Below are 27753 nucleotides of genomic sequence, written 5' to 3'. Positions count from 1 at the left end.
AAAGTCTGCAGCTAAGTGTGGTTTGAGAAATAGACTATGTAATTGCTGTCACTAATTTTATATGATCTGAAACAAAGGAAGAAGTATAATGATACACTCCTAAAAGCCAGGAATTATAGAGATGAGTATTCAGTGAAATCAACAGGCCCAGGTCTCTTCTCCAACCTTTAATGACATATAAGTAGTTTCAGAGGTTTCTGAGAACGGGACTGTGCTGATTCTTAATTCTGTCAGATTGTAACACACAGGCCTCTCTTCAGGAAAATTAAAGGCTCTTCATGACTCTAAACAGTTTCCATAAGCTCCAGCAGGGAACTCCAACCCTAGGCAGGAGAAAAACAAAAACCCCAAAATAACACTGCCAAGCAAGCAAAATGTTTTGGCTTTGCCTGATGTAGAGTTGCTGATGTGGGAGGAGAGCAAACGCAGGTGTGCGTGCATGTGTGCGTGTGCTTTTCGCATGTGTGTGTTTAGAAGGCCATCTGTTAGCTTGGTGATCCAAGCTATGAAGGAAAAACAACGCATATTCCTGGAGGTTGGAGGCAGAATAGGGTACTAGCTGTTGAACACAGTGCAAAAAGGGCTGGGGAGAGCTACTTTGAGGGTACACGCATGTCATAATTTGACATGGTGACTTTGGTCCCAGAAGGGAAAAGAAATATTCTGACAATAGATGAGTTTTGAATCTAAAGACATTCATTTGTTGCTTCATTCATTTATTTTTGTTCATTCTTTCGGTCACTAATTTACAGCTATTCTGTGCCAACTTTCCCTGGTAATCAGGACATGAATACGGCATGATTCCGGTCCTTGACAAACTCACCATGCAAGAGGGACGGTCAAGGCAACCACTTCTGGTGAATAACCCAATCAACAACATTTATGAACCATCTCTCAATAGATGACGCTTGGGTGCTTACAATGATTTATCTAATTAAACTCTTAGAATTAAATGAATTTGGAATCCATATCACCATTATGTATATGAGAAGGGTAAAGACTGAATAGACTAAGGACTCACTCAAGGTCATGTAGCTGGCTAATGATGCCAGAATTTGAACTAAGATCTCTCCCACAACTTGGAACACTACCTCTGTGATCAATAGCAACTAAATTTCCAATGCTGTGCTGGGTTTCAGAGCTGTATATGACATGATTTCAGCCAAGGATTTTGGGGAAAACAAAGTCCAATAGCTCACATGGATACATTAAGAGAAAATGAGAATGCATTGTCATTATTTAAAAAAGAAGTAGTAGAACTCCAAAAGATTGATTACCCTGTTTGGGGTAAGAAAGACTTCCCAGGGGGAGGTGTGCAATCACTTAAAGTAGTTGACATCCCCAGTTCAGTCAGTGAAAATGGTTTCCTGGAGCATTACTGAGCACAGCAACACATAGAAATGTTCTCATTAAATTTAGTTCACATCCTCTGTTAAGGGTTTTACAAAAATGGGTCCTCTAATCTCCCAAACAAAGTTAAACAGTGGGTATGACTCTTCTTTTACAGATGATGGCTTTGAGGATCAGAAATACAAAAAGCTACTCAGGGACCCTCAGTAAGTGACCCTGGTGACAGGTACACCCTAATTGGACTGTGAGGATCAGACCATTTCTTTTGGGGCTGATGGGTGATTTCCCCAAGAAGAGTTCCAACCTGAGTCTCTCACCTAGGCTTCAAGCAGACCTGGATCCAAAGAAGAAGCCAGGTAGAAACTAGAGCAATAGGTCACTGGCCAGTTTCTCTTCTGTGAGCAACTTATTGACATCCCACAACTCCTACATGGACTTGAGGGGATATCATTGGTTATTCTGGTATAAGCAGCAGGTGACAAAGGGGCAGACAGGGAGATCACGGTAGGGATTCTCAGACTACAGTGGAGCCCTAGGGAATGTGCACTCAGAGAGAAAGGGCTCCAAGGGGAAGTCGGGAGGGCAGCAAGATTCCAGAACATGGAGGGACACAGGAGATTTCACCTGCTTCTGGGAGGCTTAGGCAAGTGGATCAAGTTTCCACACACAAACTATTTTCTCAAGTTAGGTTTAAAAACCCCTTTGGGTGGATGAAAACCTTAGGACTCAGGGACACCAAAATGTGCCCAAACTCCATAGTAGCAGTAGTCTCTACAATGCAGGTGCATGTCCCTACACTATAACTTGAACTTCTTATCTCCTGCCTCTCTTAGGCTTTTAGGAATGTTGAAAAAAACAGTAAAGTCAACCTCACATTGGATGGGTGTAGGACTCTAGGAATGGCAGGCAGGACACCAGGCAGTCCAGGCATTTCCCAAGCAAAACTTTGGGTAGCAACTTTTTTTGAAAAAAAACCCAGTAATTTCCCTTAAAAAAAGTACCAGGAATTGTCATATATTCCTTCCACAAGGTAGTCATTGGTCTGGGAATATAAAATATTCCCAGAACAGCTGCATTGTGGCTGGCCTCCACTTACTAGGCCCTGGGCTTACTTCTGAAAATACAAAGCCCTCAGAAGTTCATTAAGGTAGAGGAGAAGAAGTGCTATTAGCAGAGGAAAAAAGTATACAGAGTCACAAAGGCAGGGGTGATGTGTTGATGCTGTTGAGCTCAGAAGCACTGAAGTCTCCCTGAGACGCAAATCTTGAAGCTAAGTTGGGGTGTTGGGAAAGGGCCACACAGAGAGGTGGGGAGGCTGCAGCTCCTCTGGAAGCCAGAGTTTGTAGGGCTGATCCAGAGGGTGACATGAGACCCGTGTGTTAAGGGAGACCTTTAGCAGCCTGTCTGTCAAATGAAGGAGCTGGGATTTTCCCTATAGCTATTAAGTATGGCGATGGTGCAACTAGAATGGTTAATAAATTCAGAAAAACCAGGGCAGCAAATGGAGCATGTTTCGTCACGAATCTAAACCTGTCAGGGGCAAGGGAGGCAATCCAGAACAAATTGACTTGAAGGGAGCTGTGTAATGGGGGCTGGGCCAATTGAAACCTGGAGAGAAGGCTAGTCCTCAAGGCTGCCTGCATGATGTATAGAGGTTGCCTTCTAAGTTCTAGAATTCATAGGAATTTTGGGACTAGCAGTGGCATGGGGGTAGTATTACATTGCTAAGGATTTTCATTTCTGACTCAGATGCCTAGGAGTTCACCAGCAGACAGCAGATAGGGACCAGATGCATCAGACCTTGTTATCCTTAATGTAGTGTACCTTCCGGGTCCTCTGTAAGCCTGCTACACATGACCTTTTCCACAAGGCCCTGATAACTGGCTGGACCCTTACACACCTCAGAGGCTCTGGTCAGCCCTTCTTCCCTTATCACTATGATACAGCTTTCTAATTGGATGGATAGCTTTCTTCCCAGAATAAGCAACAACAACAACAAAACCACTGTCCTGTACTTGACCAGGTATAACAAAGCCTTGGCTGTAGACTTTTGCTATGGAATATCTGGGACCCTGACTCCCTTGGGCAGAGTGGTTTGCACAATTCAATCACTCCCATTCTGGGAGCAGACAACTATCCTGATTGGCTCCCCTTGCTCAGCCCCACCATTCTTTCCTTATGCCTTTTCCCATAGCCCACTGAAGAGTCCCCAGCAAAGCCAATACGGTACTCATTCCAGAAGAGCTTTCTTCCCCAGGTCACAGACATAGTCTCAACATGAATCTTTCAGGAAAGATGTACTTACACTTACAGGTTGACTTTTTGGCACATCATAAACACCTTCCTTCTTTTGGCTGGTGGGAACCTATGAAAAATCAAGTTCAAGAGTTAAAACACTGGTACTCTACTTTCAAAGAATGAAGAAGCCAGACTTCTATGCAAGCTGGCTGCATATGTGAAATGGTTGGCCCCTAAAACATGTCTAGGGCCCAACCCCAAGAAGCAGCTCTGTGAGACTGTAAGAGCATCAAATTAGGCTCTATCCCTTAGTAAAATTGTGGTGCCATCATGTAATGAGTGGCTGCAGGGCATCTCTGCCATTGGGCCTCTCACAGACTCGAAGAATAGGAAGCTGCAAAGACCTCAGGCATCAGGTGGTGAAAAAAAAAAATCCTCATTTCATTAAAGACAAAACTGAGACTTAGGGAGAGATTATGATTTGCTCAAAGTGATTAAAAACAGTTGATAGCTGAGCATACACTGCTTAATGCTAAGACTGAGATCTGGGTTATTGAAAATACAGCAAATATCAAGATCCTAGTAGACATATAGCTTCTGTTGGGGTCACGTATTAGCCATGTGATAATCACTGAAGGCTTTCCATAAAAAAAAAAAAAAAAAAAAGGCCCAGAAATGGTAGGAAAAGCATGGTACTAGGATCCAGAAGGTCCTGATTGTTTAACATCTATTAGTACCTCCCTCCCTCCTTTGCTCATGCATCTGGTTTTCTGGTGCCTCTTGTGAATTGTCACGTCACGAGCAGGCTACTTAGCTCCTCTGAGTTTTGCCATTATCAAATGGGCACTATCTGATATGCCTCTTTCTCAGCTCATTATAACTCAATGAGAAAATGGATATTAGATAAACAAAAACTGTTACGTACCATATTATTGTGATGTGTTAGAATGGTGATTCCTTTTGACATGGATACATTGTATGTGTATATATATATATATATATATATGTATATGGACACGTTTAATATATTAACAGTAGTATGTTGAATACTTTTCTAATGAATCAATCAAGGGCTCTGCACTGAAACATTCCAGATTGGAATTATGCATCAGCTGTTCCTTCCCCAGCAACTGCTACAGCATGGTCTCCACCTCCACTCCAGGGACAAAGCAGTACTAGATTTATAATGGTCTGACAATGTGATTGTGTTTCTATCAAACTGGGTGCTCCTCAAGAGCAGGTGTAGTACCTCACACCCAGAAGACACTCCATAAATATCTCTGGGGTAAACATACTATGGAGGAATGTGGGGGGTAGTGAGGTATTTAAGGCATGGACTGGCTGACTATCCCATTCTTTTAAGAGAGAGAGAATTTAAGCTTATACTTTCCATTCTGTTGTGATTTTTTTCACTCTTATTTAAACTTAAAAGTCTTACACTAACCATAAGGATTTGTCATTATCGTGTCCACTTGAAGTTGGAGAAAGCAAGGCACAGAGATGTTAGGAACTTTGCCCAAAGCTTCAAAGATGGTGGGGTTCAAACCCATCTCTTTCTGGGTACCAGATAAGACACTTACTCTGAATAGTTCCAGCTAACACAGACAAGGCACTATTCTATCCATGAGCTGGTGTTCTGAACACTTGTGTTTTACATGCATTCTCATGTAATGCTCAAGACAAATCTATCAAAACTATAATTGTCCCTGTGTTGGAGAGGAAGAAAATGAGTCCTGGAGAGTGTCCAGCAGTCAAGTGAGTAGGGCAGCCAGGAACTGGAGCCTGGGCAGTTTGCCATTTGCTACATTCTCTAGACAGCTGCTTCAGGTGCGTCTTTCTCTTTGACATCACATCCTACATTCCCAGAGGCTGGCACACATTCTTGTAGAAAATAGAACTATGAGTGACATGGCTGTGTGGAAGATGCCCTTCCAGAGCTGATCCTGCAAACCTCAATTTGCAGGTAAATATCCAAGAATGTAATTTCTTTGCTCCTGATAACTGGGCTCCATTTAGAAGGAATCCTCTCGGAATGACTACAGAGTCCTTGTTAACAAGGACCAATAAATTACCAGCCCTCACTTTTGTTTTTACTGGCTCATCCTTTACTGAGCAAAATGAACAGCATTCAGTTGCCTGTAATTCACTGCTCACCACCAGCACTTAGCACAGGTGAACCTCAGCTGCCTCTCAATTATCCCCGCAGATGGAGAAGAAGTCATGTGATGGACAACCCAAAGTGCGCATAATTGAAAATGCTTTTCTACTTGGCTGTCCCATGGGTGAGGTATCAATCTGCCTGTTTGTCCTTTAACTTGCTCTCAGCTGAGACATCTTTGTGGAAGCCCTGCCTGCCCCTGTAGGCCAGGTTTGGAGCCTTCTCTGTACTCTCATGACCTCAGATGCATCCTTTTATTAAAAACTAAAAGTTACTAAGTACCTATTTTGTGTCATGCACTATGTCTTTCCTGGGACAAGGATGGTGAGCAAAACATCTTGCTGGCAGATGGAACTGGCATCAGGCTACTAAAATAGAGTATAAAACAGGCTTTCTCTTTCCATGGGAGTTATAACATCACATGGTAACTGTTCATGGGTCTGCAGTCCCACAGCTCTGTAAACTTGCTCCAGGTGGGTCTGACAGATATTTTATTATTCTTGTATTCCTATCTGCAAACATTGGTTAAACAAAGAAATGTCTAATCATCAAACATTTACCAGTGGGTGCTATTGTCTACCCCCCAACCTCCAGTCTCTGCATGTTGGTCTGTTTCATCTACATATAGATCACTATAGAACCGAAATGTTGCAGTCATAAAAATTTCATACTAAAAGGAGAGTGCAAAGACTTGGCTCCTAGTCCTGGTTCTGCTATAGGTTGTGTGACTCAGAGATGTCACTTTGCTCTCTGAAATTCAGTTTCCTCATCTGGTTGTCATGAGCATCTAAGAACTTGTCTATACAGTCCTTAGGGACAGGGACCATTACTACTTTCCCACAACCCGGACACATTCCAGGTGCTCATAAATACTTTGTTGAATGAATAAGTTAATAGACATTAAATTACTTTAAAAAACCACACCTTAGCCAGGCGCCAGTGGCTCATGCCTGTAATCCTAGCTACTCAAGAGGCAGAGATCAGGAAGATTGTAGTTGCAACAAATAGTTTGTGAGATCCCCTATCTTGAAAAAACCCATCACAAAAAAGGGCTGGTGGAGTGACTCAAGGTATAGGCCCTGAGTTCAAGCCCCAGTACCAAAAAAATAAAAAAGAAATACCTTAAGTGCCATACACAGAAGACACTCCAGCAACATGTTAATTATGTGTGGATAGCCAGTTCAAGTGTGACAGATCTAGACTTACCATTTTAAAATGATACTTGACACATGTGGAGTGATTAACAATGATTTTTGAACGAGTGAATGTGAGAAATGCCCACTTGCAAAGCTGAGGTCTCTCTCTCTCATGTAGGAAGCTTGCTAAAGTATTCAAGAACATGGGACTGGAATCAGAGGATCCTGCATTTTTTTTTAATGTCAAAAATGATAGTCATGGTAGCTGTTCTTCCTACCTCACCAAGTTACTGGAACAGTCAAAAAGGAGTGATATGTGAAAATGCTTTTACTGTTGAGGTATTGTTTTAAATCAAGTAATTTTTTCTGAGGTACATGAAGCAAAAGACAATTGATTATTAAGACAGTTGGGGAAGTAAGACTACTTATTCTCACTTTGGACACAAATAGCAAAGTCAAGGGATGCTACAGTTTTCTGAGAGGCTCTCTGACAAGATGAGGTGAGTTCTACTTAATACACCATTGTATGACATTGTACATGGCACCTGATATTGGTCACATGGGAAATAAAAGAAGGAGTGTTTATGCAGAAGCTGCTGAGGGTCAAGTGCCAGCTCATTGCTTTGTATTTTCTCACATCACTTCCAGAAGCAGGTACTGTACTATCCCCATTTTATAACTCAGAAAATTGAGGCCAAAAAAATGATGTACTTCATTCAAGGTTACAGACAGTGTAAGAGGATTAGGTCTCAGGTCTGTTTGTCACCTTCCAGAAAACAGGAAGGGAATAAAACATGGGACCACTCTGAGCCAAGCTTGAAGCAGAAGCAATGTTGTGGTGGGCTCAGGAGGAATAGCTATGTAGCATTCGCCAGTTCTCAAAAACCAGAGGAACGATGCTTCTAACAGGCAGTATTTTAAAAGGCCTGCTTATCTTCAGCCCCTGAGCTTATCTCTCCTTAAGAACATTGGGCAGGCAGATTGGCAGGGTAGGGAGGAACATAACCCCAGGCCTTTCCAATAGATGGGATAAAATATTCATTCTCTTAAGTGATGCCTTTTTGTTGATGATGGACAGATGGACTGATCAGGAGGCCAGAGCTGTTAAAACAAGAGTGATCTTTTAGTTAGTAACTTAAAACATGCACAGAATCTAACTGTGAAAGCCAGAATCAGGTGACTCTGAGCTGAAAACAGCTCTGAGCTTTATTTGTTTATTCACAGAGGTCAGAGAGATCTGCCTGTGGGAATTCTACCTCTCTCTAGCTCTGTGACACTGCAAGGTCACTTACCTCTGTAAGCCTTGCTCTCCTTTTCTATGAGTAAGAAAATGATTCAAGCCACAGGGAGTGTAGTGAGAGAAATGATACGTTGCATATAACCCCCCATTCACAGAACCAACCCACAATCAACACAGATGTACCCCATTTCTAAAAGTCCGGCTACCTTGTAAAGCCAGCCTGGGTGCTCTCAAAGAACCAGAGTCCTATATTGGGTATTATTGGCAAAGAGCAAAAAAGTGTCCTCCCCAGATTCTTAAACCTTATGTGCTCGTTTTACAGATGAGGAAGCCAAGGCCCAGAAAGAGAAAGGAACTTGAAAAAGTTGCATCAATGGTTGAATTGGTATTGTACTGAGGTCCTGAGTCCACACAGCCAGCCCTGAGGCTATCCCTCATTTTTTTCATTGCATACATGAGCTTTGTCATTAGATGTGAGTCAAGGAGAGCTAATCCCCTACTTTATCACTGGGGAAACTGAGTCTGAAAGACTACAATCTAAAGGTAAGTGGTGATAGAGTCAAAACTGCAACCCAGCTCTGTACCTATCCAGGCCAGCTCTTTCCAGCACAGCAGGATATTCCCTGTGGTCCCCCAAGAGGCTCAGGGAAGCTGTGCCAACTGGAGCTAAGCTGATTCAGAGGTCTCCTCTATTGCCAAGCCAGGTTGTATTTAAAAGGTGTTCTCTTTTCCTTGGATGCTGGGTTTATTGCTCTTTGGACCCATAGTCACGCACTGCACAGTTGTACAGTGCTTTAAAATCTGAGACTGCAGACAACGGCAACTTTTCTTTTTGAAGACAGAAACTTTGTAAGTAATGAATAAACAAATCCTCAAAGCACAACTTCATATTTGAATAGAATCCAGATGGATCCAATGGAGAGAAATAGTTAAATTATTATTCTACAAGGCTGGTTTAAACCAGGCTGTTGGTAGAAATAACATTATATTTGATCATTTAGAATTCTACACATTTGATAGAAATTGAAAATATGTTTTCCTTTTATTTCATAAGTAATACATGCCCAAGGCAGAATAATAGACCACACAATTAAGTGAATTAAGGAAATGAAAATCACTGATTAAATACATTAAATTTGTTCCTTCTCCCATAGTATTTATGCTTTAAATTAAGACTAAAATTCTAATTAGTGAAAAATTGCAAGTCGTCGTATTTATTTGATGTGCTTTATGCTGGCCTGCAGTTACTCAAGAGCTTGGGTAGGAAGCCTCAGAGGAGGCTGAGCTCTGCCTTCCACATGCCTGGGTTGTGAGTCTTGGCTCTAAGTAGCTGTACAACTGAAGTTCTCAGAGCCTCAGTTTCTCCCAATAAAACAGGATTAAAATACCCACTTTATAGCAGATTTGTGAGAATTAAATGAATTTAAAAGTGTATTTGGTATTCTTTACATAGTAGACATTTAAGAATATTAATGTACATTTCCTTTAGGAAGGATAAAGCCTTAAGCTATACTTTCTTTTATTCTATAAATATTCTCAATGCTGTTTTCAAATAACATTTTTGAATTTGTCCCTTATATTCTGTAGTAGAGTTGGTTTTTCAAAGAAATTTGATGAGTATATTCTATTGAGAATTGAAAGACCGTACTGTATGGCGGGCAACTCTCCAATGTATTTAATAGAATATTTGATTTTTGCTTCTACTTAAAATAGCTCTGATCTATTCAAAATTAAGATACTATATCCAACTGGCCATTAAGGATTTCAACAACAAGGCATGAAAACTAGTGGCAAATTGCTGGGGAACTGGAAGCCAATGCATTCAAAGCTATCTCAACAATCCTGGAATGACCAAGAAACCCCTTTGTTCTTTAGATCTGTCAGCATTTTATGCATTTACTGATGGTAGTGCAATGGTTAGAGGGAAGCAATTTTATACCTGGTAAATGTTTTCTTCTGTTTCAGGATCACGGATTGGCTCATGTCCAGCCTCAAACACAATGTACTATTACAGGAGCAGCCAGAGAGGAAAGGTCAGAGGTGAAAAAAGAAAGAGGAAAACAAGCATTTGGAATACAAGATACAAATCACAGTGAGCATTATAGAAGTAGGCACAAAAAAAAAACTAGGAAAAAACTTCTGGACGGCTGAAATAAAATGGGCCTTGCACATTCTGGCCTTTCTAAGGAAGCTTGCAGAGGTTTGCTGGCCAGTCTGTTGGCATTGATTGCAGTGGGCCCCTGTAGGTCTTTCTAGAGACATAACCTCTTCATGGAATAGCTTTTTGTCTCAGTAATGGCTGAATATGCTGCTACTGCTATTTCATGGGAATGCCAAGGACCCAACTTTATAAAGTTGGCTTTGCTGTTGAGTTGTCTTCTTTGGCACTCAGGCCAACTCTGAATAGCTCAGAAGCCCCAAACTCTCGCATCCCATTAATATCACCTTGTTTTACACTCTATCCTCAACTACTGAACATCTATTTTTCCACGGGCTTGCCTTAGACTCTAAAGAACCCACATGTTTCCAAGAGAAGGCTATTCCCCATTCTTTGCAAGCCAGTTAAGGGAGTGCTGAATCTCATGTTAGAAACAACTCCTTACCCTCCCTTCAGCATTCAAAAGCAAGGGTATGCCATTAAATGCATCCTTGACTTTTGCTTGGGATATATACATCAGATAACTTCTTCCACTTTGAGTTATCTCTATTAATTTACTTTCATCATGGCAGTAGCAGCGTTCTGTGTGCAAATGTGCACGAATGTAAAATATGTAGGTAAAACACATATAGAAAACCTATGTGACTCAGAAATACAAGTTGGAGTTTTTCCTTTACGTTCAAAAAGTCAGGATTTTTTTTTCCTGTCTTCGTCCTCTCCTTAGGAATAAACACAGGGGAGAAAGAATTCAGTCCTTTGCTTTCTCTGTCTCTCTGTTTGCAAAGCGCTCAAAACTTGAATCCAAGAGAGGCCATGTCTACGTGGACTGCAGACTGTGAAGAGGATGCAGAGAAAGCTCTAGGCAGAGATGTCTCTGGGATCTTTTGCTATCCTCACAACAGCCCCTGTGGCATGAGCAAGGTAATCAAGGGTCAGGTTACACCATAGGGAGTCAGAGAGACTTCTTAAAGCCTTGCTAAAGCTCACAAACCTTTCTTTCAGTTTGTGTTCAAATGTCACCAAAATGTCAGCCCCCATCTCTAATTCTTAATGCAGAAAAACCACTTTATTATTCATCGTTTCTCTAATGAACTCAGAATATTCAAGAAACTCTCAAAAACATTCAGCTCTGGGATCAAACTTTTACAGATTGAGGAGGCTGAAGCAGAGGCAAGAAGGGAGAAGCGGATCTCCAAATCCCATGATACTTGTGCTGGCCAAACTTCTGTTACTAGTTATGGAAATTTGCTCCTGGCAGGGGGCGCTGGCAGCCCTCACCCTCAGAAATAATCTTGGTCCCTCTCCAGGCTTGCAGTCAGCAGATTCTTCAATTTTCTGTCAAAATGGCGCCACTTTAGGCATAGCCATTGCTGTCCCCAAAACACTGATTCATTTTAGAAATTACCTGGTATACAGGATCTTCAACATCCTCTTCCAAAATTGTCTATCCCAGTGAGAGTAGCGAGGGTGAAAAGCAGAGGATATAAAGGAAGAGATGTGAGATTGCATTCAGAAGTTACAGGACAGTAGAGAAACCAGCTCTGATAGGATATGCTGGTGGATCATTAATGCAGGAAACAGAAAAACTAAAATCCTGCAGCCATCCATCCCCCAGCCTCCCACACCCATTGTTAACAACAGCAAAAGCAATTGTGGGACTTTAGTCTTCCTCCCCTGAAATCTTCCTCTGGATTAAAGATTTTGCTTCTCTAATGTAGCTTGAGTTGCAGAGAATAAGGGATCATTTCTAATAGCGTGCTTTGGGTGCCTGTAATTTACAGAGGAACCTTTCATCTTTGTTGATTTCTTCTTGGTAGCAGGAGAGGCCTGCCTGTCAGTTTTCATATCTGTTTATTTTAAGCCCCCATCTTGCCCAGCACCAGGATAAATTTACAGGTATACCTGGTACACAGCTTGTTCACACTGCTTATCCTTTTGTGCCTTTTTTTCCAATTCTTCTCTCTGCTTCAATTCATAAATGAGTTGAAAGAGATCTCTCAAGTCCAGAATAACAGGTTCAGCCTGGAATGAAAGGTAGTCAGGCACATTAATAAGGGAACAGTGCTGAATGGCAGCCACCAATTTTTGTTTTTGTGATTTCAACCAACAGCCCTTCCTTTTTCTATTAAACTGAAAGCATTCCATTCTTAATTAATTCTACCTTGTTTATATTGGTTTAGCAAATTACATCTAGGCTAAAGTTCATTTCTTCAACTAATTATATTTACAAATTCATAATAATCATAAGCATAAAAGGCATTGCTTTTATTTATTAGTGATTTCAAATACAATAAAATTAGGGCGGGCTGTATGTGAAATAGCTATTTGTTTTCTCTTATTTTCTTCTTAAAGGAGGCTATGAACACAAGGAAACTTAGTTATGTATGTGTCTCTATCTAGATTTAATTGGAGAGGAAAATAAATAGTCATTAGGAAATACCCATTTAAAATAAAACAAAACATACATGAATGAGTATGAGAGTGTTTCCTTGCTCCAATGCTGCTTATCTTTTCTAGGTTGGAATCTGCACATCAGGGCTGGGGGTGACACACCACGTGGTCACACATCGAAGTTGGCCTTGGACGATCAGTAGAGTGATGGGGCTGTCTCCCAGAGTTACAAGGAAAGGTACCCTCCTTAGAAACAAATACTTACCGCTTGGGCTGTTTTTATGGCCACAAATCTGTGATTCCCTTCCTTCCCACAAACGTATCCAAAGGCCCGGTGATCTGTGATGTCCTTTGCTATGTAGGAAATTTCATGAACAGCATGATGATGCTGAAGGGCCTATCAGAGACAAAAGGAAGAGCATGTTTTAGGAAATGTTTACTTGGAGCTGCAGATCAATAAGAGATGTGTTTCAGCTATCTGTGAAGGGCCTAGCAGGCTTTAGAAAAGCTGTTTGGTACAGATGGAAGGAAAAAGAGCTGTGTCTGCCCTTGAAAAGTGGAGGTTCTTTTCCATGGTCTCAATGCTGAGACCGGAGAAATAAACAGGACTGCTCATATGCTGAAAAAGCATCTGTGGAGGTGGCTTCACTCTGCTTGCCAGAACTACTCGTGTAATTCAGCCAGTGTGCTTCTGTTTAGTCACTCCCCATGACACAGCCCAGTCCGACCGTGGGCTTAATTGTTAACAGAATTACACACCCAGGCTTCTGCATGCTGTGGTGAAGGAGGCATCCTGAATGGCTCTCGGGAACCGGTGCCATTAACACTCAGGACCAAGTATTGCATGGGTAGAGCACTTTCCTGGCAGGTGGTAGACTGTATGGCAAGTAAATGACTTTCCCTATTTTGTTCAAAGTCACCATTGAAGGGTAAGAGGTGAGGCTGTATATATTTCTGAGGCTTTTTTCATGGGTTGGTCCTACTGTTTTTTCTTATCCACCCCTCCAAGTCCCATCTCTCTCTCAATGGCCACTTGAAATAACACCCAGACTTGAAATACTCCCTCAACAAAGTTAGCCTTCCTTTCCTTGCAGGGGTATTTCCTGCCTCTTCAGGGTTTCTACAGAACTTTAGTGATGTTGAAACTACTGGTAGAAGCTTGCACACAGCAGCCTGGATTTCTGTCTTCAGAGATCTTCTTTCTTGGCCATATTTGCCTCATTCTTTGTCCATCATCCCCACCAGACTGTCTTCCTGACTTCTGTCACCCTAGCAACTTGCTCTGTGCCTGACCTACAGTTGTTGAATTAAAGTAAATTTGAATTGATGATCAGTAATTTGAAAACCTTTTTTTTTTTAATTTTATTATTCATATGTGGATACAAGGCTTGGGTCATTTCTCCCCCCTGCCCCCACCCCCTCCCTTACCACCCACTCCGCCCCCTCCCTCTCCCCCCTACCCCCTCAATACTCAGCAGGAACTATTTTGCCCTTATTTCTAATTTTGTTGTAGAGAGAGTATAAGCCATAATAGGAAGGAACAAGCCATTTTGCTGGTTGAGATAAGGATAGCTATACAGGGCATTGACTCACATTGATTTCCTGTGCATGTGTGTTACCTTCTAGGTTAATTCGTTTTCATCTCACCTTTTCTCTAGTTCCTGGTCCCCTTTTCCTATTGGCCTCAGTTGCTTTTAAGGTATCTGCTTTAGTTTCTCTGTGTTAAGGGCAACAAATGCTACCTAATTTTTTAGGTGTCTTACCTATCCTCACCCCTCCCTTGTGTGCTCTCGCTTTTATCATGTGCTCAAAGTCCAATCCCCTTGTTGTGTTTGCCCTTGATCTAATGTCCACATATGAGGGAGAATATATGATTTTTGGTCTTTTGGGCCAGGCTAACCTCACTCAGAATGATGTTCTCCAATTCCATCCATTTACCGGCAAATGATAACATTTCGTTCTTCTCCATGGCTGCATAAAATTCCATTGTGTATAGATACCACATTTTCTTAATCCACTCATCGGTGGTGGGGCATCTTGGCTGTTTCCATAACTTGGCTATTGTGAATAGTGCCGCAATAAACATGGGTGTGCAGGTGCCTCTGGAGTAACCTGTGTCACAGTAGTTTGGGTATATCCCCAAGAGTGGTATTGCTGGATCAAATGGTAGATTGATGTCTAGCTTTTTAAGTAGCCTCCAAATATTTTTCCAGAGTGGTTGTACTAGTTTACATTCCCACCAACAGTGTAAGAGGGTTCCTTTTTCCCCGCATCCTCGCCAACACCTGTTGTTGGTGGTGTTGCTGACGATGGCTATTCTAACAGGGGTGAGGTGGAATCTTAGTGTGGTTTTAAATTGCATTTCCTTTATTGCTAGAGATGGTGAGCATTTTTTCATGTGTTTTTTGGCCATTTGAATTTCTTCTTTTGAGAAAGTTCTGTTTAGTTCACTTGCTCATTTCTTTATTGGTTCATTAGTTTTGGGAGAATTTAGTTTTTTAAGTTCCCTATATATTCTGGTTATCAGTCCTTTGTCTGATGTATAGCTGGAAAATATTTTCTCCCACTCTGTGGGTGTTCTCTTCAGTTTAGAGACCATTTCTTTTGATGAACAGAAGCTTTTTAGCTTTATGAGGTCCCATTTATCTATGCTATCTCTTAGTTGCTGTGCTGCTGGGGTTTCGTTGAGAAAGTTCTTACTTATACCTACTAACTCCAGAGTATTTCCTACTCTTTCCTGTATCAACTTTAGAGTTTGGGGTCTGATATTAAGATCCTTAATCCATTTTGAGTTAATCTTGGTATAGGGTGATATACATGGATCTAGTTTCAGTTTTTTGCAGACTGCTAACCAGTTTTCCCAGCAGTTTTTGTTGAAGAGGCTACTATTTCTCCATCGTATATTTTTAGCTCCTTTGTCAAAGACAAGTTGGTTATAGTTGTTTGGCTTCATATCTGGGTCCTCTATTCTGTTCCACTGGTCTTCATGTCTGTTTTTGTGCCAGTACCATGCTGTTTTTATCGTTATTGCATTGTAATATAGTTTGAAGTCAGGTATTGTGATACCTCCTGCATTGTTCTTTTGACTGAGTATTGCCTTGGCTATTCGTGGCCTCTTGTGTTTCCATATAAATTTCACAGTAGATTTTTCAATCTCTTTAATGAATGTCATTGGAATTTTGATGGGAATTGCATTAAACATGTAGATTGCTTTTGGGAGTATCGACATTTTTACTATGTTGATTCTACCAATCCATGAGCATGGGAGATCTCTCCACTTTCTATAGTCTTCCTCAATCTCTTTCTTCAGAAGTGTATAGTTTTCCTTGTAGAGGTCTTTCACATCTTTTGTTAGGTTTACACCTAGGTATTTGATTTTTTTTGAGGCTATTGTAAATGGAATTGTTTTCATACATTCTTTTTCAGTTTGCTCATTGTTAGTGTCTAGAAATGCTAATGATTTTTCTATGTTGATTTTATATCCTGCTACCTTGCTATAGCTATTGATGATGTCTAGAAGCTTCTGAGTAGAGTTTTTTGGGTCTTTAAGGTATAGGATCATGTCGTCTGCAAATAGGGATATTTTGACAGTTTCTTTACCTATTTGTATTCCTTTTATTCCTTCTTCTTGCCTAATTGCTCTGGCTAGGAATTCCAGTACTATGTTGAATAGGAGTGGAGATAGTGGGCATCCTTGTCTGGTTCCTGATTTTAGAGGGAATGGTTTTAGTTTTTCTCCATTAAGTATAATGCTGGCTGTAGGTTTGTCATATATAGCTTTTATAATGTTGAGGAACTTTCCTTCTATTCCTAGTTTTCTTAGAGCTTTTATCATGAAATGGTGTTGGATCTTATCAAAGTCTTTTTCTGCATCTATTGAGATGATCAAGTTGTTTTTGTCTTTGCTTCTGTTAATGTGGTTTATTACATTTATTGATTTTCGTATGTTGAACCACCCTGCATCCCTGGGATGAAGCCTACTTGGCCGTGGTGAATAATCTTTTTGATGTGTTGTTGAATTCGGTTTGCCATTATTTTGTTGAGGATTTTTGCGTCAATGTTTATTAAGGAGATTGGCCTACTTTTTGGAGGTGTCTTTGCCTGGTTTGCGGATAAGTGTAATACTGGCTTCATAAAATGTGTTTGGCAGTTTTCCTTCCCTTTCTATTTCATGGAACAGTTTAAGGAGGGTTGGTATCAGTTCTTCTTTAAAGGTCTGATAGAATTCAGCAGAGAATCCATCAGGTCCTGGACTTTTCTTTTTGGGGAGACTCTTGATTGCTGCTTCAATGTCATTTTGTGTTAAAGATCTATTCAGGTGATTAATTTCCTCTTGGTTCAGTTTTGGATGATCATATGTATCTAGAAATCTGTTCATTTCTTTAAGATTTTCAAATTTATTAGAATATAGGTTCTCAAAGTAGTCTCTGATGATTTCCTGGACTTCCATGGTGTTTGTTGTTATCTCCCCTTTTGCATTCCTAATTCTACTAATTTGGGTTTTTTCTCTCCTCATTTTAGTCAGGTTTGCCAGGGGTCTATCATTCTTGTTTATTTTTTCAAAGAACCAACTTTTAGTTTCATTAATTCTTTGTATTTTTTTTTTTTGGTTTCTATTTTGTTGATTTCAGCTCTTATTTTTATTATTACTCTCCTTGTATTTGTTTTGGGATTTGCTTGTTCTTGTTTTTCAAGGAGTTTGAGATGTATCATTAGGTCATTGATTTGGGATCTTTCAGTCTTTTTAATATATGCACTCATGGCTATAAACTTTCCTCTCAGGACTGCCTTAGCTGTGTCCCATAGGTTCCGGTAGGTTGTGTTTTCATTTTCATTGACTTCCAGGAACTTTTTAATTTCCTCTTTTATTTCATCGATGATCCATTCTTCATTAAGTAATGCGTTATTTATTTTCCAGCTGTTTGCATGTTTTTTGTCTTTACTTTTGTTGTTCAGTTCTACTTTTACTGCATTGTGATCAGATAGTATCCACGGTATAATTTCTATTTTCTTATTTTTGCTGAGGCTTGCTTTGTGCCCTAGGATATGATCTATTTTGGAGAAGGTTCCATGGGCTGCTGAGAAGAATGTATATTGTGTAGAGGTTGGATGAAATGTTCTGTAGACATCAACTAGGTCCATTTGATCTATTGCATATTTTAGATCTTGGATTTCTTTATTGATTTTTTGTTTGGATGACCTATCTATTGATGATAATGGGGTGTTAAAGTCTCCCACAACCACTGTGTTGGCGTTTATATATGCTTTTAGTCTTGAAGTCTACTTTGTCAGAGATAAGTATTGCTACTCCTGCCTGTTTTCGGGGGCCATTGGCTTGGTAAATCTTCTTCCAGCCTTTCATGCTTAGCCTATGCTTATTTCTGTCAGTGAGATGGGTCTCCTGTAAGCAACAAATTGTTGGATCTTCCTTTTTAATCCATTTCGTCAAGCGGTGCCTTTTGATGGGTGAATTAAGTCTGTTAACATTAAGTGTTAGTACTGATAGGTATGTGGTGATTCCTGCCATTTAGTTGTCTTAGTTGTTTGAAGGTTTGATTGTGTGTATCTAACTTGATGTTACTCTCTACTGTCTTGCTTTTTCTTTTCCTGTGGTTTGGTGCTGCCTGTCTTTTCATAGTTAAGTTGGGTTTCACTTTCTTTGTGCAGAATCCCTTGAAGAATCCTTTGTAGTGGTGGCTTTGTGGTCACATATTGTTTTAGTTTCTGCTTATCATGGAAGATTTTTATTGCTCCATCTATTTTGAATGATAGTTTTGCTGGGTAGAGTATCCTGGGGTTGAAGTTATTTTCATTCAGTGCCCGGAAGATCTCACCCCACGCTCTTCTTGCTTTTAATGTTTCTGTTGAGAAGTCTGCTGTGATTTTGATGGGTTTACCTTTGTATGTTCCTTGTTTTTTCTCTCTTACAGCCTTCAATATTCTTTCCCTAGTTTCTGAACTTGTTATTTTAATGATGATATGTCGTGGGGTAGTTCTATTTTGATCTGGTCTGTTTGGTGTCCTGGAGGCCTCATCCCCACCAGACTGTCTTCCTGACTTCTGTCACCCTAGCAACTTGCTCTGTGCCTGGCCTACAGTTGTTGAATTAAAGTAAATTTGAATTGATGATCAGTAATTTGAAAATCTTTTGAAATTAAACTTCTGCCTTTATTATTTGAGCATCAAGAAATAATGTTTACCACCCTATTAGGTGATGATGATCTTTCTGGTTATTTTCCTACACTAAACCTACTTATAGCAATCATCATTAAACAGTACTCTGTAAAGACTTATAGATGCAACTGGGTACTTGTGGTAAGTTCAAAATCCTTAAAATGGGATTTCTCATTATACTGGGCATCAAGAGGCTTAAATTCTAACCATTTAGTAAATATAAAGCTCCCGCTGAGGCCCAGTTTATTCCCCTAGCAAATGAAATGGGTGTGTGCCAGGGCTAAGGCTCGTAACTCAAAAGTCCTGGATCTATAGGGATCATTAAAAGTCATAAAAGAGGCTCCAAGCAAATTTCAAAATTTCAGAAGGTAAAACCAAAATTTATATTTATTCCTCAAAAGTCTATACATTTCTTTGTCCACATACATGAAAATAAGTTTATTTGGAATTACAACTGCTTAGTATTGCTATATTCCTTATCTTATATTTGAGCCATTAGTTACTATTGAAAGAGTCTGAAAAGGAAAACAAATGACTTAAATGCAGTTTTCTAGGGGACAAAAATCTTTGTTCTTCATCTTGGGAGGGTGGGAGAAATGTTATCATGGGGGAAGTTGGTTCTGAAAGCACTGTGAACCACCGGAGTACACATGCTATGGTCTTCTTCTATCTCCCCATATCCTGTAAACTATTAGAACCTCCGACCTCAAAAGCCACAGTGGGCATAGTGGCTCTCTCATGATGTCTATCACCTTAGTTTTTGAGTATACCCTTTGCAAAATGGCCATTCCTCAGTCCACTGCATTCTTACTATCTGGGGCAGTAGAACATTCTGCCTTGGTTTAACCTTCTAGGATCTGATCATTCACTCACTTCCCTGACTACTCTTAGAACCCTCTCTTTGACTTCACATCCTGTTCAAGTTGCTCACTGTTCTCTTGACCTCATTCTTGGAGGTTTATGTCACTGCTCAGTCACCCTAGTCCCTCAAGTGGCAATAAGACACTACATGCTTCTAATGAATTTTGACACAAATAAAGTTGATGAAGAAGTGCTTGTTAGTAAAATAATAAGGATCCATTTACTCTTGTTTTATCAAGAGGACATATTTAGCTAGCAGGGGAAAACTGCTCAAAGAGCAGTAGCTTTTTCATGGTGTTAATGATGTAAAATTGATGAGATTTATATTCACACAACATTGGGGTATTGATTTATATGCTTTTGTAAGCTAGAATGATATGCAGCAGGGGAAAATGGGAGACAAAGGCATTCTTTTCTTCTCTTCCTTTCCTGAATGTATTTCTATCACTGCATAATGTGGAGAATGTTATCCAAGTCTCCCATTAAATCAAAGTTTGACGACAGTGTTTTATTGATTGCCAAGTAGAATATTGCTCTAAAATTAAACTGCGATTAGAAGTCTTCCTGGTGGAATTAGATTTGGAGATGATTGTGCAATGGTAAAATATCACCTACCATGCAAGACAGCAGATGGAGATGTTTTAATTTATCTGGGAATCCTCATTAAGTGTTTTAAAATCAAAACATTTTTAATGCCTGATGATACCTAATATTGCCTTGCAAAGTGTAGCTGTGTGTGCGTGCATGAAGTGCTTAAAGATATTTGTAGTATTATCTTTTCCTGTAGTTAATTTTATGACATGTTAAAAAGGATTGCTCTGAAAGTGTCTCATTCATTTGGAAACTAACAGTCAGTGAGGGAATATGTCTTCACTTTCCCCGGCCTTAACCATGCAGACATAATATAGACACTTGGAAATACAAATCCATTAGAATTTGGCTAATCCCACAGTTGTATTATCACATTCATTTTAGCAACTCAGAGCATCATGCAAATACTTGTTCACTGAGCCTCAAAATTGCCCCATGTCTTCAAGTCGATTAAATCAGCACAATCAAAGACACTTGGAGTCAGAAGGAACCTTAAACATTACTTAGTTCAACTCTGAGTTTATTCATGAAGGGACTGAGGGCAAAAGATTATACTGGAGAACTGGTACTAAACCCAAGACTCTTCTTTCCTACTCAGAATAACAAAGCATTGAAAAAGAAACAGGATTACATAGAAGGAAACTCTCCTTTCCTTAATCCCCTGTCTCCCTCATCCAACAACCAAAGGATGATTTCCTTATGAGTTAGGATGCAGAAGCAAGAGAAAGGGAGAAGTGGATAAGAGGTAGAACTGAGGTTGTCTGGGGTTCTGGCAGAAACATGAGGTCAGACTGTCATGAATCAGAAGGTGTAGAGTAAAGGTCAGCTACAGAATCTCAAAGAAAAGGGTCAGTCAGTATGACCTAGAACAGTTTACATCCAGTTCCTGAGAGTCTCTTTAAGGACATGCTGTTGACTTTTTCTTTGAGTGATATCTGTTCAGCAGTCAAAGCTAAAAGGCAAGGTGAGTACTTTGGTCACAGGAGAAGGGCTGCTTCATTTCAGGAGTGTTTCTGTGGGGAATTCTGAACCATGACAGGGTATTCAGGAGGTAGTGTTGGGAGAGCATTCAGAGAAGTCTGGGCTGGAGTGGAAGGGAAGGTAAAAGAAAGGCAAATTCTTGTCACCCCTCTTCCACATTTCTTGTTAAAAACAGTTGTTGTCTTAGAGAAATTTATTCTAGATATTAGGTTATGACCAAAAATTAAAACATGTATTTGTTCCAAAAATAGTCTTCAAAAACACTATGTCTCTTTGCCACAGCCTCGTTTATTTCTCCTGCTCTTCCTTGCTTACATTGTGGATAAAAATTGACACTAAAGAATTCCAAGAATCATCTAAGCATCAGTGTCCTAAGTCCAGTGTTACTATCCTCCCTTAAATGAACTTCAGGCAACCTGTACTACAAGTAGCCTAAGGAGCTTTTCATTTGCCTTTAGACTTTGTACTTCCCACCTGTGTGCTATTGCTCATTTCTTTTTCTTCTGCTGATTGCCCTCCTCTCCTGTTCTGTGCTTATATATAGTTTTTCAATTATACTATATACATAACTACACCATATGTATGCTTCAAAGCCTTGTGTCAACATTTTGCTCATCCAGGGAGCCTTCCCTGACTCCACCATTTCCATTAGTAGTACTTGCCATCCCTAGATCCCCTTGCATTGCATTTATCCTTCTATATAGTACGCTTTGCACTTCCCAGCTTTGTTTCACATCTGTACATTCATCCAGTTATTCATGTGCATTTATTGAATGCCTACTATGTTCTAGGTCTCGTGTTCCATGCGACATCTATGTACATAATTAAACCATAATTAAACCATGGTCTCTTCCTCAAGGAGCTTACACTCCCATAAAACAGGCAGGTGAAGAAACAACAATCACAGCATATTATGATGAGCTCTACATTAAAGGTATGCACAGCGTGTTTCACAGGATGGGAGCAGGATGAGGGAAGGGCATCAGGGAAGACTTGACAAAGAAGGTGACCTTGAACTGAATCTTGAAACATAAATGAGGAGTTCCCCAGAAAAATAAGGAAGAAAGGGCACTCTAGGAAGGAAACATGGACCATTAATGTCCTGAGCACAGGACTCTGTGAAGAGCATCTGCACACATGTTTGCTCTCCACTTTGGGAGTATCAGATTTTCAAAGACAGATCCATGTCTGGCCCTCCTCAATCCTACTCCAGCTCCTAACATTGTTCCTTTTGAACAATAAATGCAACATAATGATTACTGGAGGAGAGATGGAAGGAGAAAGGCAGGGAGGCAAGAGATAAAGAAGGGCAAGCCAACCCATCTTAAGATGAGTGCTGCACAAGGTAGGTGCTCAATAAATGTTCCCTGAATGAATGAACTGGGTTAATTCATGACATTCCAATAGGATTCATTCTGTGAACAGAGGGTTTCTTTTCATCATTAAATGTCTTTTTTTTTCTTTGCAGTTCCATGAGCCATTTACCAATGTTTAAATGAAGTATCAAACTGTTTGGAGGGTACTGTCTGACAGAATAAATTACAGAGAAGACTTAATTTGTAGTATGGTTCAATACAGCCAATTAAGTACAGTATAGATTAGAAAGTCATCTGCCTCAGACTTTACCATTAGCTATTTTTAAAGAACAAATTCTACCCTATTTAGCCTTCAAATGATCATGTGTGTATGTGTGTATGAGAGTGCACCCTTTCTCAAGGCAATGTTATTCACAAGAAAAACACCCACCAGGATCCAAGTGAGTTAACAAAACACAAAACACAACAAGAAGAAAGCAGATAAGCAGACAGACACAGAATAAAAATAGATACACAAAAAAATACACTACTTCACATGAAAAGCAATTACAGTAGTTAAAGCCTCACAAGACAAAGGGAGGCCCAGGCTCATTATGAAGGCCTTTCTCTTTTGTAACATATATTTGGATGGGCTTGCTGTATCATATTGCCAACAGTGTTGGGAGACAACCTCTGTATCAGCCCCTGGGCACTCCATTATCAACTGCTAAATAAAGCAGGTCAGAGGGAATTGTTCCCTGGTTGGGAACAATCTGAAACCTTCCCAAATATTCTACTCAAGAACAAGATCAAATTCATGAATAACATGTTCTCTAGCTGAAGAGCCGGTATGATAAGGAGAGAAAGATAAAGACTCTGGAGCCAAGGAGAAGGCAGTCCAAAAGCTAAGCGCCACCATCTGCCAGATGGGTAGCTTTGACATGGTCACTCAGACAATCTCAGACTTCTTTTGCTTTTCTGTGTAATACGAAGAATGAGATAGAACCTCAACTGTTGTAGGAAATTTTAAACTGATTCACATAAAATCTGCTGGATAGAAATAAGATGCATTTTCCCCCCATCAGAATGAAGAGAGAGAGAAAAACAGATAATACACAGCATTGACGATGTGTGGGGAAACATGTTTTCCTGGGCAATTATAACTTAGGGTTGCATGTAACACAGGGATCGTAACAGCATCTCTCTTATGGTGCAGTGAGGAAGATTAATAAGCTAATATATATAAAGTGCTTGGAATAACAGCACATGGTGAGGGCTTGTGTCAGCCACCATGGGTATTTTTGTTATCAATGGAAGCACGATTTGGTACAACTTCTCTAGAAGGCTGATTGTATATTTCAAAGCCTTAAAGACATGCACAAACTGACCCTGTGATTCCTCTTGTAGAGATTTAATTGTCTAGAAATAATGCAACCTGCGGATGAAGACTTGGATACCAGATATTCCCTGCAGTGCTATTAGAACAGTGAAAATGTTGAAAATGTCCAAAATGTTGAATACTAGTTGAACCAAATGCATTTTGCTGTACAATGAAATACTACGTCATATAGAAAAGAAAAATCATCTTGTAGAAGTACTTTTTTTTTTTTTTGCTATGGAAACAAATTTGCAACATCCTGTTGAGTAAAAAAGGGCACGTGCAGAGTAGCATGTTAATATGATCCTGTTTTGGGAGAAAAACGGTTGCGTATCTGTATCTATGTGCATAAGAAGTTTGAGGTCTATCAGCGTGGCCTAAACAAGCATTCTTCTGGAGTGGTGGGATTACTAGTGATTTTTAAAATATGGTGGTTACTTATACTAATTGCTTCTACAATGAATATTTTGTGTATTAAACAAAAATATACAATTCCTTTTCTTTCATATTTGAAGTTAATGCATACAAGGTCATCTATCCACTTACACAAGCCATCCTTGACCCCATTCGGCCTCCTTCACTCTCATCCCTCCACGACTTAGACTTGCCTTCTGAATATCTTCCAGATTGTTCATTCCTCACCATCTCCACCACCAGAAGTCAGGCCACAAAGCCACTGTTTCCTGCTTGAATTAGAGCAAGAGCCTTAGTTTTTCCTTGTGTACTTATGTCGGCCCCTGCTGTGATAGCCTTGCCACACTGACAAGGGACTGAGTACAGAAAAGTCTGGCAAGTTATATCAAGGCTTTCCAGTATTTAACACAGCAAGTGCTTCCCATTCCTCTTAGGATAAAGACCAAAATCCTTGTAAGGATCTGCAAGGTTGTGACCACTTCCTCAGGATCTCTCAGCACAGTCATCCCTACCTGCTACCTTCACTGCTTTTCTGTCCTGCAAATGACCACACACACTCCTACCTCAGGTGCTTGCACATGATAAAGCTCACACCTCCCCATTCAGACTTCAGTACAGATGTCTCTTCTCCAAAGCTTCCCGGACTTGCCAGCAGAGCCCAGGCTCTTATGCTAGCTCCAAGTCCTCTCAGCTCCTGAGCTTTTCCACTAGGGTGGTAGATGGGGAATTCCTCACTTTGTTGTTCGGTTTATGGGGGTGCATTGGTCAGTATTTACCTCTACCACAAGGGTTACCTCCAGGAAGGGTGCAACAACATTTTTTTTCCCTCATCTTATTCTGAGCATCAAGTATAGTGCCTTATGTATTCAGTATTATGTGTAAGTACTCAGTACATATATTTTCATTGTTTCAAAATATACATAACGTCTAATTTAGCATTTAAATCGTTTTTTAAGTACACAAGTCTGTGGCACTAGGCACACTCACATGTTCTACAACTATCACTCTCTCATCTTTTTCCGGAAGTTTCTCATCTTCCCAAACTGACATTGTATATCAGTGAACAATTTCCTAGTCTGTCCCCGCCAAGCTCCTGGCAACTGCCATTCCACTTTCGGTCTTTCTGAGTTTTTCACTACATTATGTTTAAGTGAATAGTTGTAAGGAATGAATCTGTCCAGAGGATCTAGGGTATAAGTCCATGCCAGATCCCCCTCTTGCCCCACTAGCTCTTTATCTGTTTCTCTCTCTAAGCCTTCATTTTCCTCAAAAATTAAAATGAGGAGGTACAATTCCAAAAATATTGGCATCCTTTTTAGCCCTCAGCATTTCTTTAATTCCTTTGTAAATTTCACAACAAGACAGCAGTTATAACATACAGCTTCTTAGCAGCTCTCTAAATATGTGCAATAAATACAGATCAGGAAAGATGTGCAGAAAGTCCTTGCCTGCAAACAGGGGGATGAACTAGTTAAGGAGCTGAGAGCATCCTAGACCTGTGATGTGGGCTTAAATTTGCCTAACAGGTAAAGAGGAGGCAGGTGCGCTTAATCATTTAGTAATCAAAACTGGCACCTAAGCAGATTTCTGTTCAGGAGGAGTACAAACCACCTTAGACAGGGAAACTGGCCTCAGCACTGCTTTCCATGAGCTGGGATGCAGCTTCAGCAGCATCACAGTTGGTAGTGGGTTGCCCTAGCTGTCCTCCCTTCTCACCTTACTCAAAGTACAATGGGCTCTGAGGAGTGGGATGTAGTTCTGTCCTATTTCTAGAACCCATGTAGTGTGAGGGAAGTATCTGACTCCTTCCATGGCTTTGTAGTCAGAACAAGTCACTTTGTCTCACACAGCCTTAGGATTTTTTGCCAGTAAAACGGGAACTATCCCATTCTCATAGGGATATAAGGTTGACCATTTAACATGTCTAGCAGTAAGTCTGGTAGATGGTAGGCTTGTAACTTTTTGTCTTTTTCCCAGGCAACTGATCTTAAGAGTCTCAATTCTAATGCCTTTATTATGTAATGACTACATTACTGGCTTTTTGTTTTATCTATTTTTTTTGCTGTACCGGGATTTGAACCCAGGGCTTCATGCTTGCTAGGTAGCTGCTCTACCACTTGAGTATATTTTTTTTTTTTTGGCATTGAATATTTTTGAGCTAGGGTCTTGCAAACTATTTTCCCTGGCTGGCTTTGAACTAGGATCCTCCTGATCTCTGCCTTCCCTAGTAGCTAGGATTACAGGCATGAGTCACTGGCACCTGGTCACACTGTGATTTTCTAACACAATGTGATTTTCAAACACCAACATTATATAGTGTTCAAGGCCTCAGGTGAGACCTTGCTTGCAGTTACGGGTTAATAGTCTGGGAGTAACCAAAGGGTAGTGAGAAAGAGCTACTGGGAAATCAAGTCATGAGAAAAGGAAAGGAGCTGAGTTAGAGTCTCAAATTTTATGATGCCATATAGGAACCTGGATCCTGTCATTTCTGCAGATTTAACTATATATATATATATATATATATATATATATATATATATATATATACAGACACACACACACACCATATATGTGTATATATGTATACATATGCTTGCTAGGCAGGCACTTCACCAATTGAGCCATGCACCTGTCTTTTTAAAAAATTTTTGTGGACTGGGGCTTGAACTCAGGGCCTACACCTTGAGCCACTCCACCAGCTCAAGATAGGGTCTCGAGAACTATTTCCCCAGGCTGGCTTTGAACTTCGATCCTCCTGATCTCTGCCTCCTGAGTAGCTAGGATTATAGGTGTGAGCCACCAGCACCTGATGTTTTTAGTTATTTTTTAGATAAAGTCTCATGTTTTTGACCATGGCCTCAGATGGTGATCCTCCTACCTATTCTCCCTTGTAGCTGGGACAACAGGTGCTCGCCATCACACACAGTTGTTTGGTTGAGCTATGGTCTTGTTAACCTTGATCTTCTCAATTTGTGCCTCTCAAGTAGCTGGGATTATAGGTGTGAGCTATCATAGCCATCCTAGCCCTGTAGTTTTCAGTTATATGAATTAGTAAATTCTTTCTCTTACTTAAGACATTTGAAGTTGAGTTTTCTGTCATGACCATGGGATTTCTGAACAATTCATTCATTGTTATTATCCCTGTCATAGAAGGAAATAGGCTGGAAACAAGTGACCTACCCAAATAATACCAGGGGACCTGGGCGTTGAGCAAATTTCATTGATCCTCAAATGTCCAAGTGTACTCCTTGCTTATTGTCAGTAGCGATCAACACTGGAACTGTAATTTTGAAATAGCTTTGGATATACATATATATATATATATATGGATAAGGCAAATACATAAATACATTGTTAGAAAGCAAGATTTTCAGTGTTTGAAAACAAT

The 27753-nt window shown here is 40.2% G+C and overlaps 1 protein-coding gene across 10 annotated transcripts in view; it reads right to left on the bottom strand.

Annotated features, from left to right (window-relative positions):
- Dab1 (DAB adaptor protein 1) overlaps positions 1-27753 on the bottom strand; it is a 1106217-nt gene that overhangs the window by 53460 nt on the left and 1025004 nt on the right. For 7 of the 10 annotated variants that reach the window (XM_074079997.1, XM_074079998.1, XM_074080005.1 and 4 more), the window contains 5 exons: positions 12937-13068; positions 12183-12302; positions 11686-11724; positions 10062-10127; positions 3656-3715 (listed from right to left, as the gene is read on the bottom strand). In XM_074079997.1, the coding sequence (XP_073936098.1) occupies positions 3656-3715; positions 10062-10127; positions 11686-11724; positions 12183-12302; positions 12937-13068 (417 nt within the window). The remainder of the gene's footprint in view (positions 1-3655; positions 3716-10061; positions 10128-11685; positions 11725-12182; positions 12303-12936; positions 13069-27753) is intronic. The other 3 variants (XM_074080000.1, XM_074080002.1, XM_074080004.1) reach the window with 1 other exon arrangement.

The sequence above is a fragment of the Castor canadensis genome, chromosome 7 (assembly GCF_047511655.1).
Source record: "Castor canadensis chromosome 7, mCasCan1.hap1v2, whole genome shotgun sequence".
Taxonomy (NCBI): Eukaryota; Metazoa; Chordata; class Mammalia; order Rodentia; family Castoridae; genus Castor; species Castor canadensis.
The sequence above is the reverse complement of the archived record's forward strand: the minus strand, read 5'-3'. Positions and strand labels throughout refer to the sequence as shown.